Source organism: Hibiscus syriacus, unplaced genomic scaffold, assembly GCF_006381635.1.
Source record: "Hibiscus syriacus cultivar Baekdansim isolate YM2019G1 unplaced genomic scaffold, ASM638163v2 tig00016571_pilon, whole genome shotgun sequence".
NCBI classification, from domain to species: domain Eukaryota; kingdom Viridiplantae; phylum Streptophyta; class Magnoliopsida; order Malvales; family Malvaceae; genus Hibiscus; species Hibiscus syriacus.
This window is the reverse complement of record NW_024062388.1, coordinates 148258-171438: the sequence shown is the minus strand read 5'-3', so window position 1 is coordinate 171438 and position 23181 is coordinate 148258. Positions and strand designations below refer to the sequence as shown.

Sequence of the window (23181 nt, the reverse complement as noted above, 5' to 3'; positions counted from 1 at the left end):
TTATATATATTTTTTTAAAATTTCATGCCATGAGATGTGTTGGATGCAGACGTTACTTGTAGGAGATGATTTCGTTTCAATTGACTTCTCGTGTGGAATACTAAAACTTTGCTTGTAGGCTTGACCATGGTACAAGGTAAGACCATTTTTCCTGACCGTTAAGAACAGTGTGAGCATGAGTAAATTATGAAACTGACGTTGGATGTTATTTTTAGAAAGTATATTAAAAATTCAGAGGTAAGATATTATAAAATTTTAAAGATACAAATATAAAATTAATATATAAAATATAAAAAGAATTTAAAGTTCTTTTAAGGATCGATCCATTCGATGAGGTTCACAATTGATTTCTTCCGTCAAAAGTCTTGAAAAGATGGCATAAAAGCATTTCGAGTGGCTTCATTCTCCCATTCTAGCTGTTCCCACCAGTCTTTTTCTCCCTTAATGGTGATGTGATTCCCTTTTGCACTGTCAGAGTTGAGAGGAAGCTTCTTCAGTTTAGGACAATTGCTTATATAAATACGTTTCAGACATAGGAAGGGCAGGGCATCCCAGTATATGCTCTTCAATTCCGGTAGATCACATAGACGAAGTATTTGAAGGTTCAGAAATGGTATAGGGTATGGAATTCCCACCACATCTGCAACATCTCCGAGTCTTCCCTCGCTCAGTATTTCTTCCATCTCTGAACTCTGCCATATCTCGAGATACCTGAGATTTGGAGCAAGAAACAACCAGGTAACATCCTTCAATTTTCCACAATGTGATATTACAACATTCCTCAATGTGTGGAAGCCTGAAGTGTAATTAGTACTCGGAGAACCCCTGGTATGCAGTTTTTCCATTTTCATCCCCTCCTTGTTTTGACAGCCATAGATATTTAACCTCTCCAGACGCTCCATGTTTTCTAAACATAAAACATTAAACACATTTTTTCTTCCGAAAAAACACCAAATCTAGTTCTTCGGTGCTGCATCGAAACAAGTGGTGGCTTAGAAAACTTTGTAGAGCAGACATGCTTTTTATTGGTGGTATTCTTAGTATATTCAGATGTTGCAGACTTTTCAATTCCTCTATAAGCTTTTCATTATCATTATCCCAATCCAGAACATTGTCTTCCTTCGGGAAATCTCCCCAGTCAACCCCCAACCTGAATATTTGCAACTTGGAAAAACTAGATATCAAATTCTGTGGGATTCTTCTAAGATGCTCCATGTAAGTCAAGTCCAACATTTTCAGTTTGGTTAAGAATGTCATTTCCTTTGGCAACTCTGTTATACAAGTTTCGGATAGATCAATACATTCCAGAGAAATCAATTGTGAAATTCCCTTTGGTAGTGCTTTTAAATCTCTGTTCCTCGACAAATCCAAAATAGTTAGATGAGGCATAAACTGAAAGAAGTCATCATTGATCACCTGCAGCTTATTTTGGCTAAGAAACAAAGTTTGAAGGCTAGGGCATTTAGGGGTTCCTCTCAGAACTTTAATCTTATTATGCATCATCGACATTCTTTTTTGCAGCTTCCCATGCCTTAACATCTGGCTCCTCTAGTAATTGAGCCCCTGATTTTACAAAAAAACTCTGCTCTTTCTCTTCAAGCTCGCCTGTTATCCACAAACACATGTCTCGGATCACATCATGCATCTTCACATACTCTTCCCCATCAAATGATTCTTGTGCTCTTTCCAATAAACATGCATAGATAAGAGAGTTGATAATGTGGTCTCCTTGCATTTGAGCTTCACTAATTCTATCAAATTCATTCAACAACCCTTCACAAAACCAATACTCCACTAATCTACTTTTGGGAATATTATAATCTTCAGGATACAGACAACAGTATAGGAGACACCATTTCATTATGGGAGGCAAATTATCGTAACTGAATTTCAAAAGCGGATATACCTCATTTTCCATTTTGGGTAAGGTGGATTGCTTTAACTTCTGGATTGCATAATTCCAGTCCCCAGGTGTCGTCTTGCAAGCCATGGCACGACCGATCGTAACCAGTGCAAGAGGCAACCCACAACACTCTTCGGCTACTTGTTTAGCTAATTTTGGAATATCTGGATGGCTGTGGAGAGTTTCATCCCCAACCTTTTCTTGGAATAATTTCCAAGCCTCTTCCAGTTTCAGACACTCCACTTTAATTTTATTTCGAGCTTCCATTTCACCACAAACCTCCAAAGATCGAGTAGTGAAGATAAGTTTAGAACCGTTTTCTTGGCTTGGTTCTGGAATCCCAACTTTGTTCAAGTCTACCCTCTTCCATAAATCATCCAGTAACACAACAAATCTCTTGTTGCGCAAGACCCCGTTGATTTCTACGGCTTTCTGATCAACCCTTTTATTCTTCCAGGACTCGTTGGAAAAACCAATGTTTGCACCAATCTCATCTTGAATCTTTTCAACATTGCTATCTTTAGACACCAACGCCCAAATTACGACATCAAAATCATTAGGTGTTGTGCTGAACTTGTTGTTGATTTGGGTCAAGAGTGTTGTCTTTCCAACGCCTCCTATGCCGTAGAGGCCAATGATCCCCACATCTTTGTCCAGGATGCAGCTCCATACCTTGTCAAATGTGGATTCAAGAGCAATTGACCGCTCCTCAGGTCGTACTACAACTGAAAGAGCGGGCTGTGCTACCTCCTCAAAAACTCCTTTACTCATGTGATCCCTTATGTCTTGAAGCATTTTGGCCACCTTTTTCCCAAACTTGTAGGTAGACTGGCAATTCTTGGAGAGGCAACCACCGAGACACAAGTTATTTATTTGTTGAGGGCCATCTGCAATCAGATTTTCCGCCTCTGTTATCACAGTTTCTGCGTTCGAAAGCCATAGGTGAACTTGATCGAGTCGCTTCAGTTGTTGCTGCTCGGCCAGATCAACCTTCCGTTGTATATCATTCTTTTTTGCCCTCAGCTCTGCAAGAGCAGCAGCCAAAGCCGGATGAGTTTCTTTAAGCTTGCACACGTAATTAGCCCGTCCAACAATGCAATCCCAACCACGAATGAGGATATTTTCGAAACTACATTGTACTGAGAAGCAATTGCCCATGATTCTGGTAATACTTGAGGCTTTCAAAATCAAACTAGACTTCCTGGTGAGGGGAAACAAACACAAGAAAGAAGAAATCAAAGCTTCACAGAGAAATTGCTTCAAAATAAAGGATGCGCTTTTGGTTTTGGTTTGGAAGATGAGTACTGAGAAGGCAAAGGATTTGTGCTATGAAATTACTGCAAAATGCAGAGAAAACCCTTCCACTAAAAGCAAATATGGAATAAGAATAATGAGAATTTGTAATTGTGCTCTAGTAGTGGATTGGTAAAAAAAGAGGAATTTTCCTTTAGAAATCTTTAGGTAGTGATTGGTCTGTGCATGGGCCCATGAGTTTCTCTTGGCATGATAGCAAAGACGACTAAGAAAAAAATAAAGTCTTGGCACTTTTCTTTTTCGAGATGTCGTAAAGCATAGTTGATTGGCACTTTTCTAAACAAAACGTGATCCACTCAGTAGAAACGGATAAACACTTGCTCTCGCACTTTCCTTGAAGCTTCAATAATTGCGTTTGATTACATTGAAGTAGGGAGTCCCAATTATTTGCAGAAAACCCTAAACCCTCCCCGAACCAAATTAATCTAACTTTTTGAGATAAAATCTAAACCCGATCCGACTTGAAATAACAAAAATATTATTTTTAAATAAAAATAGGGATTTAATTGAAAAAATAATATTTAGAGGAGTATTATTGTAATTACTCTTAAATATATCAGGTAAAATTATATTATTTTCGGGTCAGGTCGGATCATGTATTTTTCATCCTAAACCCGAACACGACCGACCCAAACATCGCCTTTAGAAAACCTGAATTTTTTATAAAAAATCCAACCCAATTGGGTCGAATCGGGTAAGAATCTGTCAGATTCGTGTCTCATGCCATCCTTAGAGGTACACACGTTTTTAAATTTTAATTTTTTATTTAATTGTTTTTATATAATTAAACAAAAATAATAAAAAATTAATTAATAAAATAATAAAAAAAAAGTGTTAAATCAGAAAATATTTAGAAAAGGACGACTTGAAAAAAATATAAACCCTCTACCCAAACCAAACCCGACCTGTTTTTTTGAGATAAAAACCCAATTGTTTTTTTAAATCCAACCCGGTTGGGTCGAGTCGGGTCGGAACCCATCAGATTCGGGTCCCATGCCATTCCTAGAGGTACACACGTTTTTTAATTTTAATTTTTTTATTTAATTGTCTTTATATATTAAACAAAAAATAATAAAATATTGAATAAAATATTAATTAATTAAATAATAAAAAACAAGGAAGGCACATCTCAGGAGATGCGTCTTCCAAACCAGGTAAAATTCTCTATAAGGGATGCGCCTTCAAGGGGAATCTAGCAATTATATTATCTTTCTTCTTAAGGCACTTTTCACCACTAGCGCCCCTTCTCTCTCCTCTAAAAATATGTTAGATTGAAAAATATTTAGAAAAAGAAGACTAATAGAGAATATTTTATTTTTAGGTGATTTTTGGGTAAAAAAACCCAGTTTTAAACCACAATCCCACCATTTATCATAGAGAGAACTCATAAGCGAAGAAAGAAAACCAACTTCGCGTTCATCCTCAGAAGCTGATGGCATCGACAGTGTAACATCATGGACTTACTATGTCTGGACACCAAAGGTAGCAACATCGACATTCGACAGAGTTTGAACCCAGAAGATGCAACGAGAGTGATTCAAGTGGGACACCATCAAATAGATGAAAGCTTAAGGGCCTTATTCAAGTAACAGTGATGGTGAAGACGCATATGTTTTCTTAAGATAGGGCAAAATAAACAAAACTTGTAACGATTGTTGTTAAGAAAGAAGGTGATCGACATTATAGCTATAATCGATATATGAAAAGGGGAGACATGAGAAGATCTCTTCTGCCTAATCGCCATGACTTGATGAGAATATTCTTTAATATCGATGGCTTGAGCATGATTTTGAATTCATTTTCAAGTTGTGTCGCAACCACCTTTCGGTTGGGCCCCGGAATTAGGCTTCGACTTAGAAAAATGTGGATTGGAGTCGCCACCGATCATTTATTTAAAAATAAATGGGTTGATCGGATACCCTATTTCTTACCTGATCTGCGTCTTACCAGAAATATGTCGGGCTCGGGAGTCGGTTACAGTCAAGGAAGGATTAGCACCCTTGAACCGCACTTTCGGTACTACGTAATTTCCAGTTGTCTTAATTAAGAAAAATAACAAGTTAAATTAAAATGTAAAGTTTCGATCCTAATTACTTACCCTTGATTGATTTGAAAATATCCTTTAAAAAAAATCGAGAAATGTGTTAGATAAACAAGGTAAAGAAAACAAATAAGATACAAGGGAAAAATAAAATAAATAAGTAAGATAAGAAAAAAAATAGTAAAGTAATAATTATATATAGTAATATTTGAAAAAAGGAAAAATATAAATATATATATATATATATATATATATATCAAAGTATTAATAAAATAAATAAGCTATATATATACACCAAATACTTAAAAATAAAAAAGATACCCTCCCAATTCACCGAAAGTGGGGGGCTTTAGTAAGAAATAAGACAAAAAAATGGGTCCTCTAGGTTAGTAATATATAATATAATGTTTAATAATAATAATGATAAGGACATAAGGTTTTTTTTAAAAAACTAAATGTATAATAATAATGAATAAAAAAACGAAAATAATAAAAAATAATATAAATATATAAAGTTATAAGATATTACATAAATAAAGAAATAATCAAATAAAAATAATTAAGAATATATATATTTAATAATAGGTATATAGATAACTATTAAAAGTATAAAAGATATATATGACTAAATAAAGATAATTACAATATATATATAGTAATATTAGACTTATAAGTAAAATATTAAAGAAATATATATATATAATAATAATAAAATATAGTAAAAAAATAAATGAAAATAATTTAATATATATATATATATACATATAATAATAATAACATGAATAATAAAAATAAATGAATAAAATATCCATATAATAAATAAAGGGACTAATATAGATTTTTAAAAAAGCTCTTCCCCTCCTTTAACCGAAAATCAAACCGATTTTTAAAAAATAAGCCTCGGGGTAGATCTAGGTTCGAAACTTCGAAACCCCACCCATTTTGGTCATCGGCACAACCCACGTTTTGGGTTATTCGAACCAAATCACAAGAACAATATCGTGCACATGCGAGAAATGAACGAACCAATGTAAAAAAAGATGCTACCTTTTATTTCCTTTTCGAATCGTTTACAACAACTTTGCCTTTGTATTTTCCGTGCTTTCCTATGTGTTTTGTGTGTAAATCGTTTCCTACAATAGTGAGTTACAATGGCTATTTATAGTGCTTGTGGATCCTATCTTTAGGAGTTTAAATCATAGTAGAACTCTATCCTATTTTTTGAATCCTAGCAAAATTCTATCCTATCTTTAGGAGTTTGAATTCTAGTAGGACGAAAAGGTGTGTTGACAGCTGCCCCTCTTTGCCCATAGTCGTGTAACGGGGATAGGGCAAAGATTAAAAGACACACTTTTCGTTCGGTGGAGTTGAAAATTGACTCTGATGTTTCAATAACTCCCTGTCGAATTGAGTTACGGATGACTCCTCCGTCGTGAAGTCTAGTTCATCTTGGAATGATATGAAATTAAAGGCGTAGTTCGGAATTTGAATCATAACGTGGCTTCTCGTTGCCCTTCGGTCTTCTTCTCGGTTTAAAGACCTTGGATCGGAATCGAACTCAGAAATCTTCATTGACATATAGCTTTTGTTTGAAAATGGTTGCTTGTCACTAAGTCACGGTTAACCCAGGTCCTCTTCTCGACTTGAAAACATCGACTGCAACCAGAAAGTAGTGCGATTGATGTGTCATCGAGCTAAATGGAATCGAACTCAACAATTTTGATGGCAGATAACCCTTCTAGCATTGAGTTATGCTGTAAATGATGTGCCTTAGAGCTGAGCGTAGTCGAACTCGAAGGTCTTTGTTGACATATACTCCCTTTTTGAGTTGGATATCCTTCGCCATGAAGTTGAAATCCAATCTAAAGATGGATGATGCTTGTGTGCAAGATTCCCTTCGTCGTGAAGTTGAGCCTGAAATTGGATATCCTTCGTCGTGAAGTTCAAATCCAAGTAAGTAGCATTGTTCAGAGTCCAATATCCTCCATCGTGAAGTTGAAATTGAATCTGAATGAAATTTTGTTGACAAGCAGCGGTCCCTTCGTCGTGAAGTTGAACTTGCGTTGTCTGGAGTCCAATATCCTTCGTTGTGAAGTTGAAATTGGCTCTGAGATTGGGAAGTTGTTGTTGACAAGCATCGATCCCTTCGTCGTGAAGTTGAACTTGCATTGTCTGGAGTCCAATATCCTTCGTTGTGAAGTTGAAATTGGCTCTGCGATTGGGAAGTTGTTGTTGACAAGCAGCGGTCCCTTTGTCGTGAAGTTGAACTTGCGTTGTCTGAAGTCCAATATCCTTCGTTGTGAAGTTGAAATTGGCTCTGAAATTGAGAAGTTGTTGTTGACAAGCAGCGGTCCCTTCGTCGTGAAGTTGAACTTGTGTTGTCTGAAGTCCAATATCCTTCATTGTGAAGTTGAAATTGGTTCTGAAATTGAGAAGTTGTTGACAGGCAGCGATCCCTTCGTCGTGAAGTTGAACTTGCGTTGTCTGAAGTTGAACCTGTAGCCAAAGTTATGGCCAAAAGACTGAAACATACTCAAAACGACCCCAATAAGGAACATGTCACAATCAATTCCCGCCTTTGCGCTGATCTGCCAACTCATGGTATCTCAGCGCCATCAACGTGCAATCTGACAGCTCAGCATCATCTGTCTCGGATCCCCCTGCATCATCAGCTCATATAGAAGGGTTCATCTCCGAACTACTAGCTGGATTTGTCCTTCTAATACGACCTCAGTTCGGGTACATAAGCCCGATACACATTCCAGAGAGATGTCGGATAAAACATAAAGTCCCAAAGCACAGATTGTACCAATATGTGTTATTCGTTTTCAATTTAGTTCATGTGATTATAGGGTAAATTTTTTGATCTGCCGAAGATTTCAAAACCGGAACTAACCTGACTTTCAGCTTACTCTGCTTCTTTTTTGCAGATTTGCAGTTGGCTTAGAGAGGCTACTTGCAGGCAAAACTATTTAAATCATACCTTGCATGGTGCATTCGGAGACCATTCCATGTATGATTATGTGAAGTGAAAAATCGAGTTTTAGGTACATTTCAACACGATTTCACGATGCAGAGTTAGAAATCTGGATCGCTATAGGATTATTATATGTTTAAACATCAGGACTCATATACAGCAGGATGAAACAATGTAATAAACACGATAAATGCTTAATATATGTATCGTGTTCATAGTGAGACCTTTCATAATTTACAACATAATTAGTCAAGAAACAAGATGAAACATCAGGACTTGCAGGGTTTATTATGATGCCCTCCATTTTTGTGTGATATATGACTTACTATTCATTGTATTGCTTCATATCTCGCACGAATCCGAATACCCGTAAATCACATACCGGTTGTTCGCGATGTTGTCGTACATGAAGTCCCTTACGAGCCTGCAATCGCCGCAAATCGAAAACAAAGAAATGATGACAGAGATCACCATTGAGAAGCCGAAAGGGATGAATTACAAGGGTATGAATTGCATAAAGAATGCAAGCTGAGGGAAAGGCAATTCCAGGTATTCCATGATCTTCAACACCGCTTCTGATTTAATATATGATCTGAAATTCCATCAACAAATTTAACGATTAAAGACGGTAAACCAAATCGAGTCGGAAAGCTTAACAACTTAATGACCAGCGAGGTACTACTACATGTCTACATGTCCATAAGCCGCTATTATCCTTTTCGGTTGTCCATAAACCTCGAGATTAAGCGGGTGATAAAAAGGAAACATCGATTTGTCCTTACGATACCGACACAATACGATTCCGGGATAGTACCTCACCAGTTGCAGTTTATGACATGAATCATTTTACCTATCTTATTCAACAAGAACAACACTGGAAATATCAAATCCCTTAACTTCGAGGGAAGTGTTAGTGTTAGAGCGGTTTCCTGTTTTCTTCTCAATCAAACAGCTCTTGTTTGTACTTTGTATAGGTTATTTATTTGTTTGATGTGATCATTCTTCCATTTTGCAGCGTCTGCAGGGTGTAACTATGAAAATATCATTTCTTATCAGTTGCCTAATTATGCAATTTGTGATTTATGAAGGCATGATGCGTCTCATGGACCAAGCAGAAGTGAACAGAGACCTCAAAAACTTGATGGAAACCGAGGACTTCGACGTACAGCTGAGCTACGACGGATTGCGTGTTCGGATCACACTCTAAGCTCCATTATTTTCTCTATAAGAACTCCTTATACCATAATCTGCAGCAAAAATTTCAGATGTTTTCAATAAGCTATCACTAAATAGCATGATTTTGTTGGCATTTTATGCATTCTTCCATGTAAGTGTTTTTGTTGAATCCCCTATTCACTTTGGAAGAATCAATATATGCATTTAAAAGAGAGATTTTAATAATTTCTCCACTTAATTGATAATCGGTTAACTGGTGACACCAATTCAATCCAAAATTTTATAAAGATATCATCATCATAATTTTTTAAGGTAAATTATGCATTTAGTACCTAAACTTTCAACTTTTTCAAAATCATATCTAAACTTTAATTTTTACTTCATTTTAATATCATATCGTTAAAAACTTTAGTTTCTGTTTCATTTTAGTATTCTGTTCAAAATTCAAAGTTACGTTTTAAAAAATTTGAAAGTTTAGGTATTAAAACAGACAAAAACTAATAGTTTAGGTACTAAACGCATTAAATTTTTAACGACGGGTACTAAAATGAAATGAAAACTAAACGTTAGGTATGATTTTGAAAAAAAATAAAAGTTTAGGTACTAAAACAAATCACAACTGATAGTTTAGATACTAAAAGCGTTAATTTTTTAACGGCGGAGTACTAAAATGAAATGAAAACTAAACGTTAGGTATGATTTTGAAAAAATTAAAAGTTTAGGTACTAAACACATACCAAAACTGATAGTTTAGGTACTAAACACATTAAGTTTTTAACGACGGGTACTAAAATAAAATAAAAACTAAACGTTAGGTATGATTTTGAAAATAAATTGAAAGTTTAGGTACTAAAACAAACCACAACTGATAGTTTAGGTACTAAACGCATTAATTTTTTAACGATGGGATACTAAAATGAAATGAAAACTAAACGTTTGGTATGATTTTGAAAAAATTAAAAGTTTAGGTACTAAAACAGATAAAAACTGATAGTTTATGTACTAAACGCATTAAGTTTTTAACGACGGGTACTAAAATGAAATGAAAACTAAACGTTAGGTATGATTTTGAATTTTTTTTGAAAGTTTAGGTACTAAAACAAACCAAAACTGATAGTTTAGGTACTAAAGACATTAATTTTTTAACGACGGGATACTAAAATGAAATGAAAACTAATCGTTAGATATGATTTTGAAAAAATTAAAAGTTTAGGTACTAAAACAAACAAAAACTGATAGTTTATGTACTAAATGCATTAAGGTTTTAACGACGAGTACTAAAATGAAATGAAAACTAAACGTTAAATATGATTTTAAAAAAATTAAAAGTTTAGGTACTAAAACAAATCACAACGAATAGTTTAAATATTAAATGCGTTGATTTTTTAACGAAGAGGTATGTCAGGCTGAAAAAATGGCATAAAAGCATTTCGAGTGGCTTCATTCTCCCATTCTAGCTGTTCCCACCAATCTTGGCTTCCTTCAATGGTGATGTGATTCCCTTTCGCGCTATCAGAGTTGAGAGGAAGCTTCTTCAGTTTTGGGCAATCATTTATACAAATACGTTTAAGACATGGGAAGGGTAGGGCATCCCAGTATATGATCTTCAATTCCGGTAGTGAACATAGACCAAGTGTATGAAGGTTCAGAAATGGTGTAGGGTATGGAATTCCCACCACATCTGCAACATCTCCGAGTCTTCCCTCGCTCAGTATTTCTTCCATTTTTGCACACCCAGTTATCCCAAGATACCTTAGATTTGGAGCAAGAAACAGCCAGGTAACGTCAATGTGTGGAAGCCTGAAGTGTAATTAGTACTCGGAGAACCCCTTGTATGAAGTGTAACGTTGGATTTTATTTTTAGAAAGTATATTAAAAATTCAGAGGTATGATATTATAAAATTTTAAAGATACAAATATAAAATTAATATATAAAATATAAAAAGAATTTAAAGTTCTTTTAAGGATCGATCCATTCACGATGAGGTTCACAATTGATTTATTCCGTCAATCAGCTTGAAAAGAGGGGATAAAAGCATTTCGAGTGGCTTCAGTCTCCCATTAAGTTTTTAACGACGGGTACTAAAATGAAATGAAAACTAAATGTTAGGTATGATTTTGAAAAAAATGAATGTTTAGGTACCAAAACAAATCACAATTGATAGTTTAGGTACTAAACGCGTTAATTTTTAACGGCGTGGTACTAAAATGAAATGAAAACTAAACGTTAGGTATGATTTTGAAAAAAATGAAAGTTTAGGTACTAAAATAGACCAAAACTGATAGTTTAGGTACTAAACGCATTAAATTTTTAAAGACGGGTACTAAAATGAAATGAAAACTAAACGTTGGATATGGTTTTGAAAAAAAAAATGAAAGTTTAGGTATCAAAACAAATCACAACTGATAGTTTAGGTACTAAATGCGTTAATTTTTAACGACAAAGTACTAAAATGAACTGAAAACTAAATGTTAGATATGGTTTTGAAAAAAATTGAAAGTTTAGATACTAAAATTGACCAAAACTGATAGTTTAGGTACTAAACACATTAAATTTTTAACGACGAGTACTAAAATGAAAACTAAACGTTAAGTATGATTTTGAAAAAATTGGAAGTTTAGGTACTAAAACAGACCAAAACTGATAGTTTAGGTACTAAACACGTTAATGTTTTAACGACATGGTACTAAAATAGAATGAAAACTAAACGTTAGATATGGTTTTGAAAAACTTAAAAGTTTAGGTACTAAAACAGACCAAAATTGATAGTTTAGGTACTAAACGCAGTAAGTTTTTAACAACAGTTACTAAAATGAAATGAAACTAAACGTTAGGTATGATTTTGAAAAAAATTGAAATTTTAGGTACCAAGACAAATCACAAATGATAATTTAGGCACTAAATGCGTTAATTTTTTAACGACAAAGTACTAAAATGAAATGAAAACTAAATGTTAGATATGGTTTTGAAAAAATTAAAAGTTTGTAGTTTAGGTACTAAACACATTAAATTTTTAACGACGAGTACTAAAATGAAAACTAAACGTTAGATATGATTTTGAAAAAATTGAAAGTTTAGGTACTAAAACAAACTACAACTAATAGTTTAGATACTAAACGTGTTAATTTTTTAACAGTTGGTATTAAAATGAAATGAAAATTAAACGTTACATATGGTTTTGAAAAAATTAAAAGTTTTAAGTACTAAAACGGAGTAACCCAAAAATTAATCAAGTCAAATAAAAATAGTATTGATAATTTGACTAAATTTCAAGTTCAAACACATAAATTATATATATATATATATATATTTGTTTACCCTAAATAAAAAATTGACATTGTTTCACTTCAATAAACGTGCTTGAAAAGATGGCATAAAAGCATTTCGAGTGGCATAAAAGATGCAACGAGAGCGATTCAAGTGGGACACCATCAAATAGATGAAAACTTAAGAGCCTTATTCAAGTAATAGTGATGGTGAAGAAAACTAAACATTAGGTATGATTTTGAAAAAAATTGAAAGTTTAGGTACTAAAACAGACCAAAACTAATAGTTTAGGTACTAAATGCATTAAGTTTTTAAAGACGGGTACTAAAATTAAATCAAAACTAAACGTTAGGCATGATTTTGAAAAAAATTGAAAGTTTAGGTACCAAAACAAATCACAACTGATAGTTTAGGTACTAAACGTGTTAATTTTTTAACGGGGTACTAAAATGAAATGAAAACTAAAAGTTAGGTATGATTTTGAAAAAATTGAAAGTTTAGGTACTAAAATAGACCAAAACTGATAGTTTAGGTACTAAACACATTAAATTTTTAACGACGGGTACAACTGATAGTTTAGGTACTAAACACATTAATTTTTTAACGGTGGGGTTCTAAAATAAAATGAAAACTAAACATTAGGTATGATTTTGAAAAAAATGAAAGTTTAAGTACTAAAACAGGCCAAAACTAATAGTTTAGGTACTAAATGCATTAAGTTTTTAAAGACGGGTACTAAAATGAAATCAAAACTAAACGTTAGGTATGATTTTGAAAAAAATTGAAAGTTTAGGTACCAAAACAAATCACAACTGATAGTTTAGGTACTAAACGCGTTAATTTTTTAATGGGTACTAAAATGAAATGAAAACTAAACGTTAGGTATGATTTTGAAAAAATTGAAAGTTTAGGTACTAAAATAGACCAAAACTGATAGTTTAGGTACTAAACACATTAAATTTTTAACGACGGGTACTAAAATGAAATGAAAACTAAACGTTAGGTATGGTTTTGAAATAAATTGAATGTTTAGGTACTAAAACAAACCACAACTGATAGTTTAGGTACTAAACGTGTTAATTTTTTAACGGCAGGGTACAAAAATAAAATGAAAACTAAACGTTAGATATAGTTTTGAAAAACTTAAAAGTGTAGGTACTAAAACAGACCAAAATTGATAGTTTAGGTACTAAACGCATTAAGTTTTTAACGACGGGTACTAAAATGAAATGAAAACTAAACATTAGGTATGATTTTGAAAAAAATTGAAAGTTAGGTACCAAAACAAATCACAATTGATAGTTTAGGTACTAAATGCGTTAATTTTTTAACGATAATGTACTAAAATGAAAACTAAATGTTAGGTATGATTTTGAAAATATTGAAAGTTTAGGTACTAAAACAAACTACAACTAATAGTTTAGGTACCAAACGTGTTAATTATTTATCAGTGGTATTAAAATGAAATCAAAACTAAACATTATGTATGATTTTGAAAAATTTAAAAGTTTAAGTACTAAAACAGACTAAAACTAATAATTTAGGTAATGAATTTTTAATTTATCCAAAAACTAATTAAGTCAAATAAAAATAGTATTGATAATTTGACTAAATTTCAAGTTCAAATACATAAGTTATATATATATATATATATTGTTTACACTAAATAAAAATAGGGATGAGACGATTTAAGGAAAAATATTTTTGTTTCAAAAATTTGACATTGTTTCACTTCAATAAACAATTGCTTGAAAAGATGGCATAAAAGCATTTCGAGTGGCTTCATTCTCCCATTAAGTTTTTAACGACGAGTAAAAAAATGAAATGAAACTAAACGTTAGGTATGATTTTGAAAAAATTGAAAGTTTAGGTACCAAAACAAATCACAACTGATAGGTTAGGTACTAATTGTGTTAATTTTTTAACGACGATGTACTAAAATGAAATGAAAACTAAATGTTAGATATGGTTTTGAAAAAAAATGAAAGTTTAGATACTAAAACAGACCAAAACTGATAATTTAGGTACTAAACGCATTTAATTTTTAACGACGGGTACTAAAATGAAATGAAAACTGAACATTAGGTATGATTTTGAAAAAAATTGATAGTTAGGTACCAAAACAAATCACAATTGATAGTTTGGGTACTAAATGCGTTAATTTTTTAACGACAATGTACTAAAATGAAAACTAAATGTTAGGTATGATTTTGAAAAAATTGAAAGTTTAGGTACTAAAACAAACTACAACTAATAGTTTAGGTACCAAACGTGTTAATTATTTATCAGTGGTATTAAAATGAAATGAAAACTAAACATTATGTATGATTTTGAAAAAATTAAAAGTTTAAGTACTAAAACAGACTAAAACTAATAATTTAGGTAATGAATTTTTAATTTATCCAAAAACTAATTAAGTCAAATAAAAATAGTATTGATAATTTGACTAAATTTCAAGTTCAAATACATAAGTTATATATATATATATTGTTTACACTAATTAAAAATAGGGATGAGACGATTTAAGGAAAAATATTTTTGTTTAAAAAATTTGACATTGTTTCACTTCAATAAACAAGTGCAAGGAAAAATAGGGATGAGACGATGAGGTTCACAATTGATTTCTTCCGTCAAAAGGCTCTTGAAAAGATGGCATAAAAGCATTTCGAGTGGCTTCATTCTCCCATTCTAGCTGTTCCCACCAGTATGGGTATCCCCTAATGGTGATGTGATTCCCTTTTGCACTGTCAGAGTTGAGAGGAAGCTTCTTCAGTTTTGGACAGTCCTCTATTTGAATACGTTTCAGACATGGGAAGGGTAGGGCATCCCAGTATATGCTCTTCAATTCTGGTACATCTAATAAATTAAGTGTATGAAGGTTCAGAAATGGTGTAGGGTATGGAATTCCCACCACATCTGCAACATCTCCGAGTCTTCCCTCGCTCAGTATTTCTTCCATTTTTGCACACCCAGTTATCCCAAGATACCTTAGATTTGGAGCAAGAAACAGCCAGGTAACGTCAATGTGTGGAAGCCTGAAGTGTAATTAGTACTCGGAGAACCCCTTGTATGCAGTTTTTCCATTTTCATCTCCATGTTTTCACAGCAACCGATACGTAATATCTCCAGACGCTCCATGTTTTCTAAACATAAAACATTAAACACATTTTTCTCCTGAAAATACTCCAACTCTAGTGCTTCGGTGCTGCATCGAAACAAGTGGAGGCTCAGAAAACTTTGTAGAGCAGACATTCTTTTTATTATTATCCTTAGTCTATTCAGATGTTGCAGATTTTTCAATTCCTCTATGAGCTTTTCATTATCACCCCCATCCAGAACATTGTCTTCCCCGGGATAAACTCCACGTGGCAGATTCCCCAACCTGAATATTTGCAACTTGGAAAAACTAGATATCAAATTCTGTGGGATTCTTCTGAGATGCTGCATGTTACTCAAGTCCAACATTTTCAGTTTTGACAAAGATTTCAACTCCATTGGCAACTCTCTTATACCGGTCCGGGATATATCAAGACATTCTAGAGAAATCAATTCTGAAATTCCCTTTGGTAGTGATTTTAAATCTATGTTCCACGACAAATCCAAAACAGTTAGTTGAGGCATAAACTGAAAGAAGCCATCATTGATCACCTGCAGCTTATTTTGGCTAAGAAACAAAGTTCGAAGGCTAGGGCATTTAGGGGTTCCTCTCAGAACTTTAATCTTATTTTTCATCACCGACATCCTTTTTGCACCTTCCCATGCCTTAACATCTGGCTCCTCTAGTAATTGAGCCCCTGCTTTTACAAAGAAACTCTGCTCTTTCTCTTCAAGCTCGCATGTTATCCACAAACACATGTCTCGGATCACATCATGCATCTTCACTTGCTCTTCCCCATCAAATGATTCTTCTGCTCTTTCCAATAAACATGCACTAAGAAGAGAGTTGATAATGTGGTCTCCTTGCATTTGAGCTTCACTAATTCTATCAAATTCATTCAACAACCCTTCACAAAACCAATACTCCACTAATCTACTTTTGGGAATATTATAATCTTCAGGATACAGACAACAGTATAGCAGAAACCATTTCATTATGGGAGGCAAATTATCGTAACTGAATTTCAAAAGCGGATATACCTCATTTTCCATCTTGGGTAAGGTGGATTGCTTTAACTTCTGGATTGCATAATTCCATTCCCCAGGTGTCGTCTTGCAAGCCATGGCACGACCGATCGTAACCAGTGCAAGAGGCAACCCACAACACTCTTCGGCTACTTGTTTAGCTAATTTTGGAATATCTGGATGGCTGTGGAGAGTTTCATCCCCAACCTTTTCTTGGAATAATTTCCAAGCCTCTTCCAGTTTCAGACACTCCACTTTAATTTTCTTTCGAGCTTCCATTTCACCACAAACCTCCAAAGATCGAGTAGTGAAGATAAGTTTAGAACCGTTTTCTTGGCTTGGTTCTGGAATCCCAACTTTGTTCAAGTCTACCCTCTTCCATAAATCATCCAGTAACACAACAAATCTCTTGTTGCGCAAGACCCCGTTGATATCTACAGCTTTCTGATCAACCCTTTTATTCTTCCAGGACTCGTTGGAAAAACCAATGTTTGCACCAATCTCATCTTGAATCTTTTAAACATTGTAATCTTTAGACACCAACGCCCAAATTACGACATCAAAATCATTAGGTGTTGTGCCGAACTTGTTGTTGATTTGGGTCAAGAGTGTTGTCTTTCCAACGCCTCCTATGCCGTAGAGGCCAACGATTCCTACACCTTTGTCCATGATGCAGCTCCATACCTTGTCGAATGTGGATTCAAGAGCAACTGGTCGCTCCTCAGGTCTAACTACCACTGAAGGTTGGGGCTGAGTCTCTGCTACCTTGTCAAAAACTCCTTTACTAGTGTGATCCTTTATATCTTCAAGCATTTTGCCCACCTCTTTCCCAAACTTGTGGGCAGACAGGCAATTCTTGGAAACGCAGCCGCCGAGACACAAGTTATTTATTTGTTGAGGGCCATCTTCAATCAAATTTCCCGCCTCTGTTATCATGGTTGCCGCCTGTGAAAGCCATAGATCAACTTCATGGAGTCGCTTCAGTAGCCGTTGTTCTTCCAGATCAACTTTCCATTGCACGTCATCCCTTCGTACCTTCAGTTCATTAAGAGCAGCAGATAAGGTAGGAAGATTTTCTTTAAGCTTGCACACGTAATTAGCCTGTCCGACAGTGGAATCCCAACCTCGGATGAGGATATTCTCGAAACTAAATTGTATGGAGAAGCAATTTCCCATGATTCTGGTAAATACTTGGGGACTTCAAAATCAAACTAGATTTCCTGCTCAGAGGATCTGGAAGTTGATGATTGACTAAAAGAAAGCAAGTAAAATTGAACACAAGAAAGAAATCTAGGCGACAAATAAAATTTCTCCAACACACACTTAATCCCTACCTGATGCTCCTACCACCCTTAAAAAACCCAACAAGACTGCCATTTAGAACAATCGAGAACCTAGGAGTGGTCAAACAAACTGCAACCCATCCCCTAAACTGATCAAGCATACCCAAAGCCTCAAGCACAGTCAAAATAAAATCCCAACTCAACGTGTCAAAAGCCTTATGAAGGTCAACCTTCAGAGCACATCTAGGCGAAAGCGACTTACGAGAATATACCTTTCACAAAAGTAGTTTGATTAAAAACAATCATATTAGGAAACAAAGGGTCAAGTCTGCCAACCAAAATCCTAGTAACAGTCTTATACACGAAAGAGCAGCAAGAAATAGGTCTAAAATCCTTGGGCAAACACGGATTAGAGACCTTAGGAACAAGGATCAGTGCAGTGGCATTAAAAGAAGGCAACATACACGTGAAAGAGAAGAAAAACCGAATAACAGAAACAAAATCCTCTCCCACAACAGGCCAGGCAACTTTGAAAAATAAAGAAGTATACCAATCAGGTCCAGGAGCCTTGTCACTTCTCCGACTGAAAATAGCTTCTTTTATTTCAGAAGCAAAACCTCCCGACAAAGAGACTCAGAATCACCAGCAGGCAACACACACTGGAGCAAATCCTTACAAAAAAATTACACTAACCCCACGGACCTCTGGATCAAGCGTGCCCACTAGGTTAGTGAAAAAATCAATAGCAACAGCAGACATACCCTCTGGATCAGGCGTGCCCACTAGGTTAGTCTGATGTAATTGCATGCTAAAAATATCTAAAGTTTTCTATAAAAATTAACATGAAGTAGAAATGTGATAATCTGAAGAGGTAAGGGCGTTAATTTTTGCTAGATTAATGGTCTGATGAACTCTGCTTATATGTTTGATAGGTGTTTGTTGGGATGCAATCAGTGTATATAATAGGGACCTGGTTAGTTGAGGGTCGACCAAGGGCGACGATTTCTGCTTTGTTCATGTTCACTTGTCGTGGGATCCTTGGTTACTCCACGCAGCTCCCATTACCTCAGGTTAACTCTTAATCTATTTCTGTCACGACCCGCCAGTTGACTGAATATTTTCATTCTCCCCGTAGCATCGCATAGCAACGTGCTCGCGATTCGGTATTGTCTTGTTTGAGCACCTACTAGTGCCTTAAAGCTTTGCTACCCTAGGTTTGGTTTCGGGTTCCAACCTTGGGTGGCTAATTCCGAAGAGCACAATACCAGACCGTCTGCATAATGCTATCCGGTTGGGAAAACGAGACTATCTGATTGGTCAGCTGCTTGTGTTAAATTTTCATGGTTTGAAATATTCTGATCTGAAACATTGGTATACATACATATGGTTTTGATATAAGCGCTAACGTTTGAAGCTTTGATGAATGGCAGGAATTTGTAGGGTCGGATGGATTTTCCTGTAGGGAATGTCTCATTTTTCCTCTTCTTCTCCGGCCACGTTGCTGGATCGGTGATTGCATCGTTGGACATGAGGAGAATGCAGAGATGGGAATTGGCATGGTTATTCGACACACTCAATGTGCTTCAATCCATGAGATTGCTCGGTACAAGGGGTCACTACACGATCGATTTGGCGGTTGGCGTCGGTGCCGGGATTTTATTCGATTCGCTCGCGGGCAAGTATATAGAGAGCAGGAAAAAAGCTGCTCTTACGTGAGGTACCAATGAAGTAAGCGTAGTCAATAGGGAGGAACTAGTAATAGTATTGTCAATGAACATGTTCTTAGATCTTCGAATTTTGAAGAAAAAGATACTGCTTTTATAATCAGCTTCTGTGCACTTGTGTTTGATGATATTGGTGAATGTTATTAAACTAGAGTACTCCATCTATTGATATGATTTTAGTTCGAGTCTTGGGTTGTAGTACTACTAGATACTTGATGAGAGATTTCGATTTTTTTTCTGTTCTTAACCGAATCAAAGATTCTTGGTTGGACATGTCAAACCGGATAAACAATTGATTTTCGGTTCAATTGATCGGTCCAATCCTCTATTGTTTTGTAACACTGTTGATGACTCCATTATCTACATCCTATACAACTAACATTTCATTTTAATCTTGAGAACTACAAGGAGTAATTTAAGATGCATAAGAGATGCAACTGGCTAACAACTAGTCCTCAGCATTGGAATCAATAGGACACGAGCCGTCGTCTACATTGGCCAGAGGGTTGTACAGGTGCGAGTTCATGTCCATGCACCCCATAACCAGATCAAGATTCAAGACTGCAACGATCGCCCTGCAAATGGAGTCAAGGATTTACGAATTTTCATATATGAACTCGATGCTTCACCTTATGAGGAAGAAAACAGATGAAATAACACAGGTTTCTTTTTTACTTACTCCTTCCTTGGACAAGTTACCAATCATCACACATCTATCCACAACAATACTTGTGTCTGGAAATATTGCTGTCACATGCACCTTCTTTATTCTGCTCCCCTGCTAGCCCCTGTTACCACGATATTCGGATTAAGGTGTGCGTGTCGAATCGAATACGAGTATATTCAAAATTTTCCAAACTTTCATGCATTTCGAGAGCTTAGAAGATCATATTTTCATGTCCATATCGAAATATGCATCAAATACAAACATATTTTACCTGGTTAAAGAATTCAGTTGGTCTGTTTTGCCATGCCTTTGGAACTTGAAACTGTAGTCTGTAAGGACCATCCCAATCAACTCCATTTTGTGAATGAGAATATCAAGTTCACAGCTGCGAAATGAAACTAGAGAAGATGATGACAAGTGATCGATCGGAAATCAAAAGGAAAAAGAAATCGGAAATTCGCAAGAAAGAAAATTGAAATCTATGAAACATACATACCACGCTTAGGAATACATATTTGTATGGTGTATATTGGACTATCAGCTTTGCCTCTAGCTTTCCTCAGCATTTGTCTCGGACTCTCGGTTCACCACCACACATGATAGGCTGATTGAAACCTCCTGCAGAGTTACAAATTCATCAAGTCATAGGCTCATATCGGACTCTGATTTTTTTGAGTTCAAATCATTTCATGTTTGAGTAATTTTGGGTTTTCGACAGGTTTGTGTTATTTTCGTCACCGAGTAATGGACTGTACTTCTTATCACATTAGTAAAGGCACAGGGACAAGAGTATGAGAAATTACCATTAAAATCAATCCCAAAGTCTTCATTTGGAGCAAGTTCGCTTGAGGCTGGATTGTAGAAAAGCTTCAGCTTCTCTCCCTGTCATTCAAAAAAGACTAAAGAGTATAGCTCAAGCAACATGACATCAAAAAGTAGCAATGGTGCACTTACGTAAGTCGGAGGAAGACTGTTCATCGTCTTCCAATAAACAGGAGCCTTCCCCAGTTCGAACATCGCATAGAAAGGACGCGTATACCTGAGAGGCACATTTAAGTTCAACATGTAACATTTACACACATGGAGATGATGAATTCCTCCATTTTCCACCCCTACAAGTTCTTGGCTTGTCGTAAACGACAAGCAAGACATCCCGAGAACTTCGAGGTCTTGGGTTCAAATCTCACCATACAACTTTTTGTAAGAAAAAGGAATCAATAGAAGTAAGTTGGGAGTCCATACTCTTTAATATCTTCCATGGGACCTTTTGTAACAGTAGTAGCAGCAGCACTAATTCTCCCACTAATCTTGACTGATCTCTTCAACTTTGGAGAATTACTGGGCAATGAGGCACCCATAAAGCTACTAGCTGCATTGAAAAGCACAAAACTTTAGACGTGAAAATAACCCTAATTTTATGCCATCTACGAATCATAAAATTTTAGGACCGAATTAAATCATCAATAAAAAAATATAAAAAATAATTAAACTATATGAAAATTTAAAAATTTCAGTAGTGATCATCCTGAACTCCCCTCGACCGATCCATGAATACAAACACTGTACCTCTCAAACGATTGGATGATGAAAAGGGTTGAGTTGGAGATGTAAAGATTGGTGCAGCAGCTTCCATTTTCTTCCAATGGAGAATACCCTTTTGTTCCCAAGATACAATGATGAAAAAGGAGAGAACTTTTGGTTAGAAAAGGTGAAAGAATTGAATTAGTATATAGAGAGAAAATCTGGGAAATAATATCTAATCCATGAAGATGACAGTGGAAGATTATTTAGGAAACTCAAGGGCTAAAACAAAAAGATAGCACAGAAATAACTGGATTTCATTCAGGACCGAGTCAAGATTTTAATTCAGGGACAAAGTATAACTAATAATAGAAAATAGGGACAAAATCAAAATAAATCAAAATTTAAATATCTACATTGGTAACTATCTCTATTTTTTTAATAGTAAAAAAAAATTAGGGGAGGGGCAGTGGCCCCCGGAGCCATGGAACGATCATTCCTCATCACATCACCAATTGATCAAAGTCAATCCTTTTGATCATGGAACTTATATTTGGAAATTATTTCTAAATTTATCGAATATAAAATAAACTATTATATATTTTTTTTAGAATTTATATTTGAGTAATTGTGTTAACATGATGTGTGTACGTTATTACTATACTATAAAATTATGAATAAATATTATTTTATAATCACACAAATTATTAAAAAAAATAAGAAAATATATTTCTAAAAAGATTATTATAGTTCTTGTCATCACTACAACAAAATAAACTTTTAGTGACGTTTTTTAGTCCTATAGAAGCGTTTTTAAGCGCCACTAAAAGCTTTCCTTGTTGGCGATAGTAAAAACGCCGCAAGAAGCCCTGGTCAAAACAGTACCACAAAAGTTAGCGGCGTTTGTGAACACAAAACGCCGCAAAAGGTCATGTTAATTTAATTTATAAAAATTTAAATTCTCAAGGACTCAATGATAATTATAAATTAGTTAAAAATTTAAAGATTCCTTATTTAAAATAAAGGGTAAACTATACAAGTAGACCACCTAAATGTTGTCTCATTTCATTTTGACCAATATTTTTGAAATTTTGTCAATCAGGTCATTCAACTATTTAAATGCATTCAATTAAGCAACTTGCAATTAATATTTAACAAAGAAGTTGATGTGGCAGTTAAAATATT

General features: G+C 34.9%; 1 protein-coding gene, 1 long non-coding RNA gene and 2 pseudogenes across 2 annotated transcripts; 1 reads left to right on the top strand and 3 right to left on the bottom strand.

The window, feature by feature from the left end:
• Positions 1-1410: 1410 nt before the first annotated feature.
• On the bottom strand, positions 1411-18041 carry LOC120208550 (probable disease resistance protein At1g12290). The gene is made up of 2 exons (XM_039207783.1): positions 17486-18041; positions 1411-2575 (listed from the first exon to the last, which is right to left on the bottom strand). Exons 1-2 carry the CDS (start codon positions 17975-17977, stop codon positions 1493-1495), a joined length of 1575 nt encoding a protein of 524 aa, XP_039063714.1. The 5' UTR covers positions 17978-18041; the 3' UTR covers positions 1411-1492.
• LOC120208556 lies at positions 8520-9125 on the bottom strand. The gene is made up of 3 exons (XR_005524323.1): positions 9086-9125; positions 8735-8827; positions 8520-8659 (listed from the first exon to the last, which is right to left on the bottom strand). It is a non-coding gene; the product is annotated as an uncharacterized LOC120208556 (long non-coding RNA).
• Positions 18042-18889: 848 nt separating the features above from the next.
• Positions 18890-19916, top strand: LOC120208531 (annotated as a pseudogene).
• A 165-nt stretch (positions 19917-20081) lies between these two features.
• Positions 20082-21492, bottom strand: LOC120208530 (annotated as a pseudogene).
• Positions 21493-23181: the final 1689 nt, after the last annotated feature.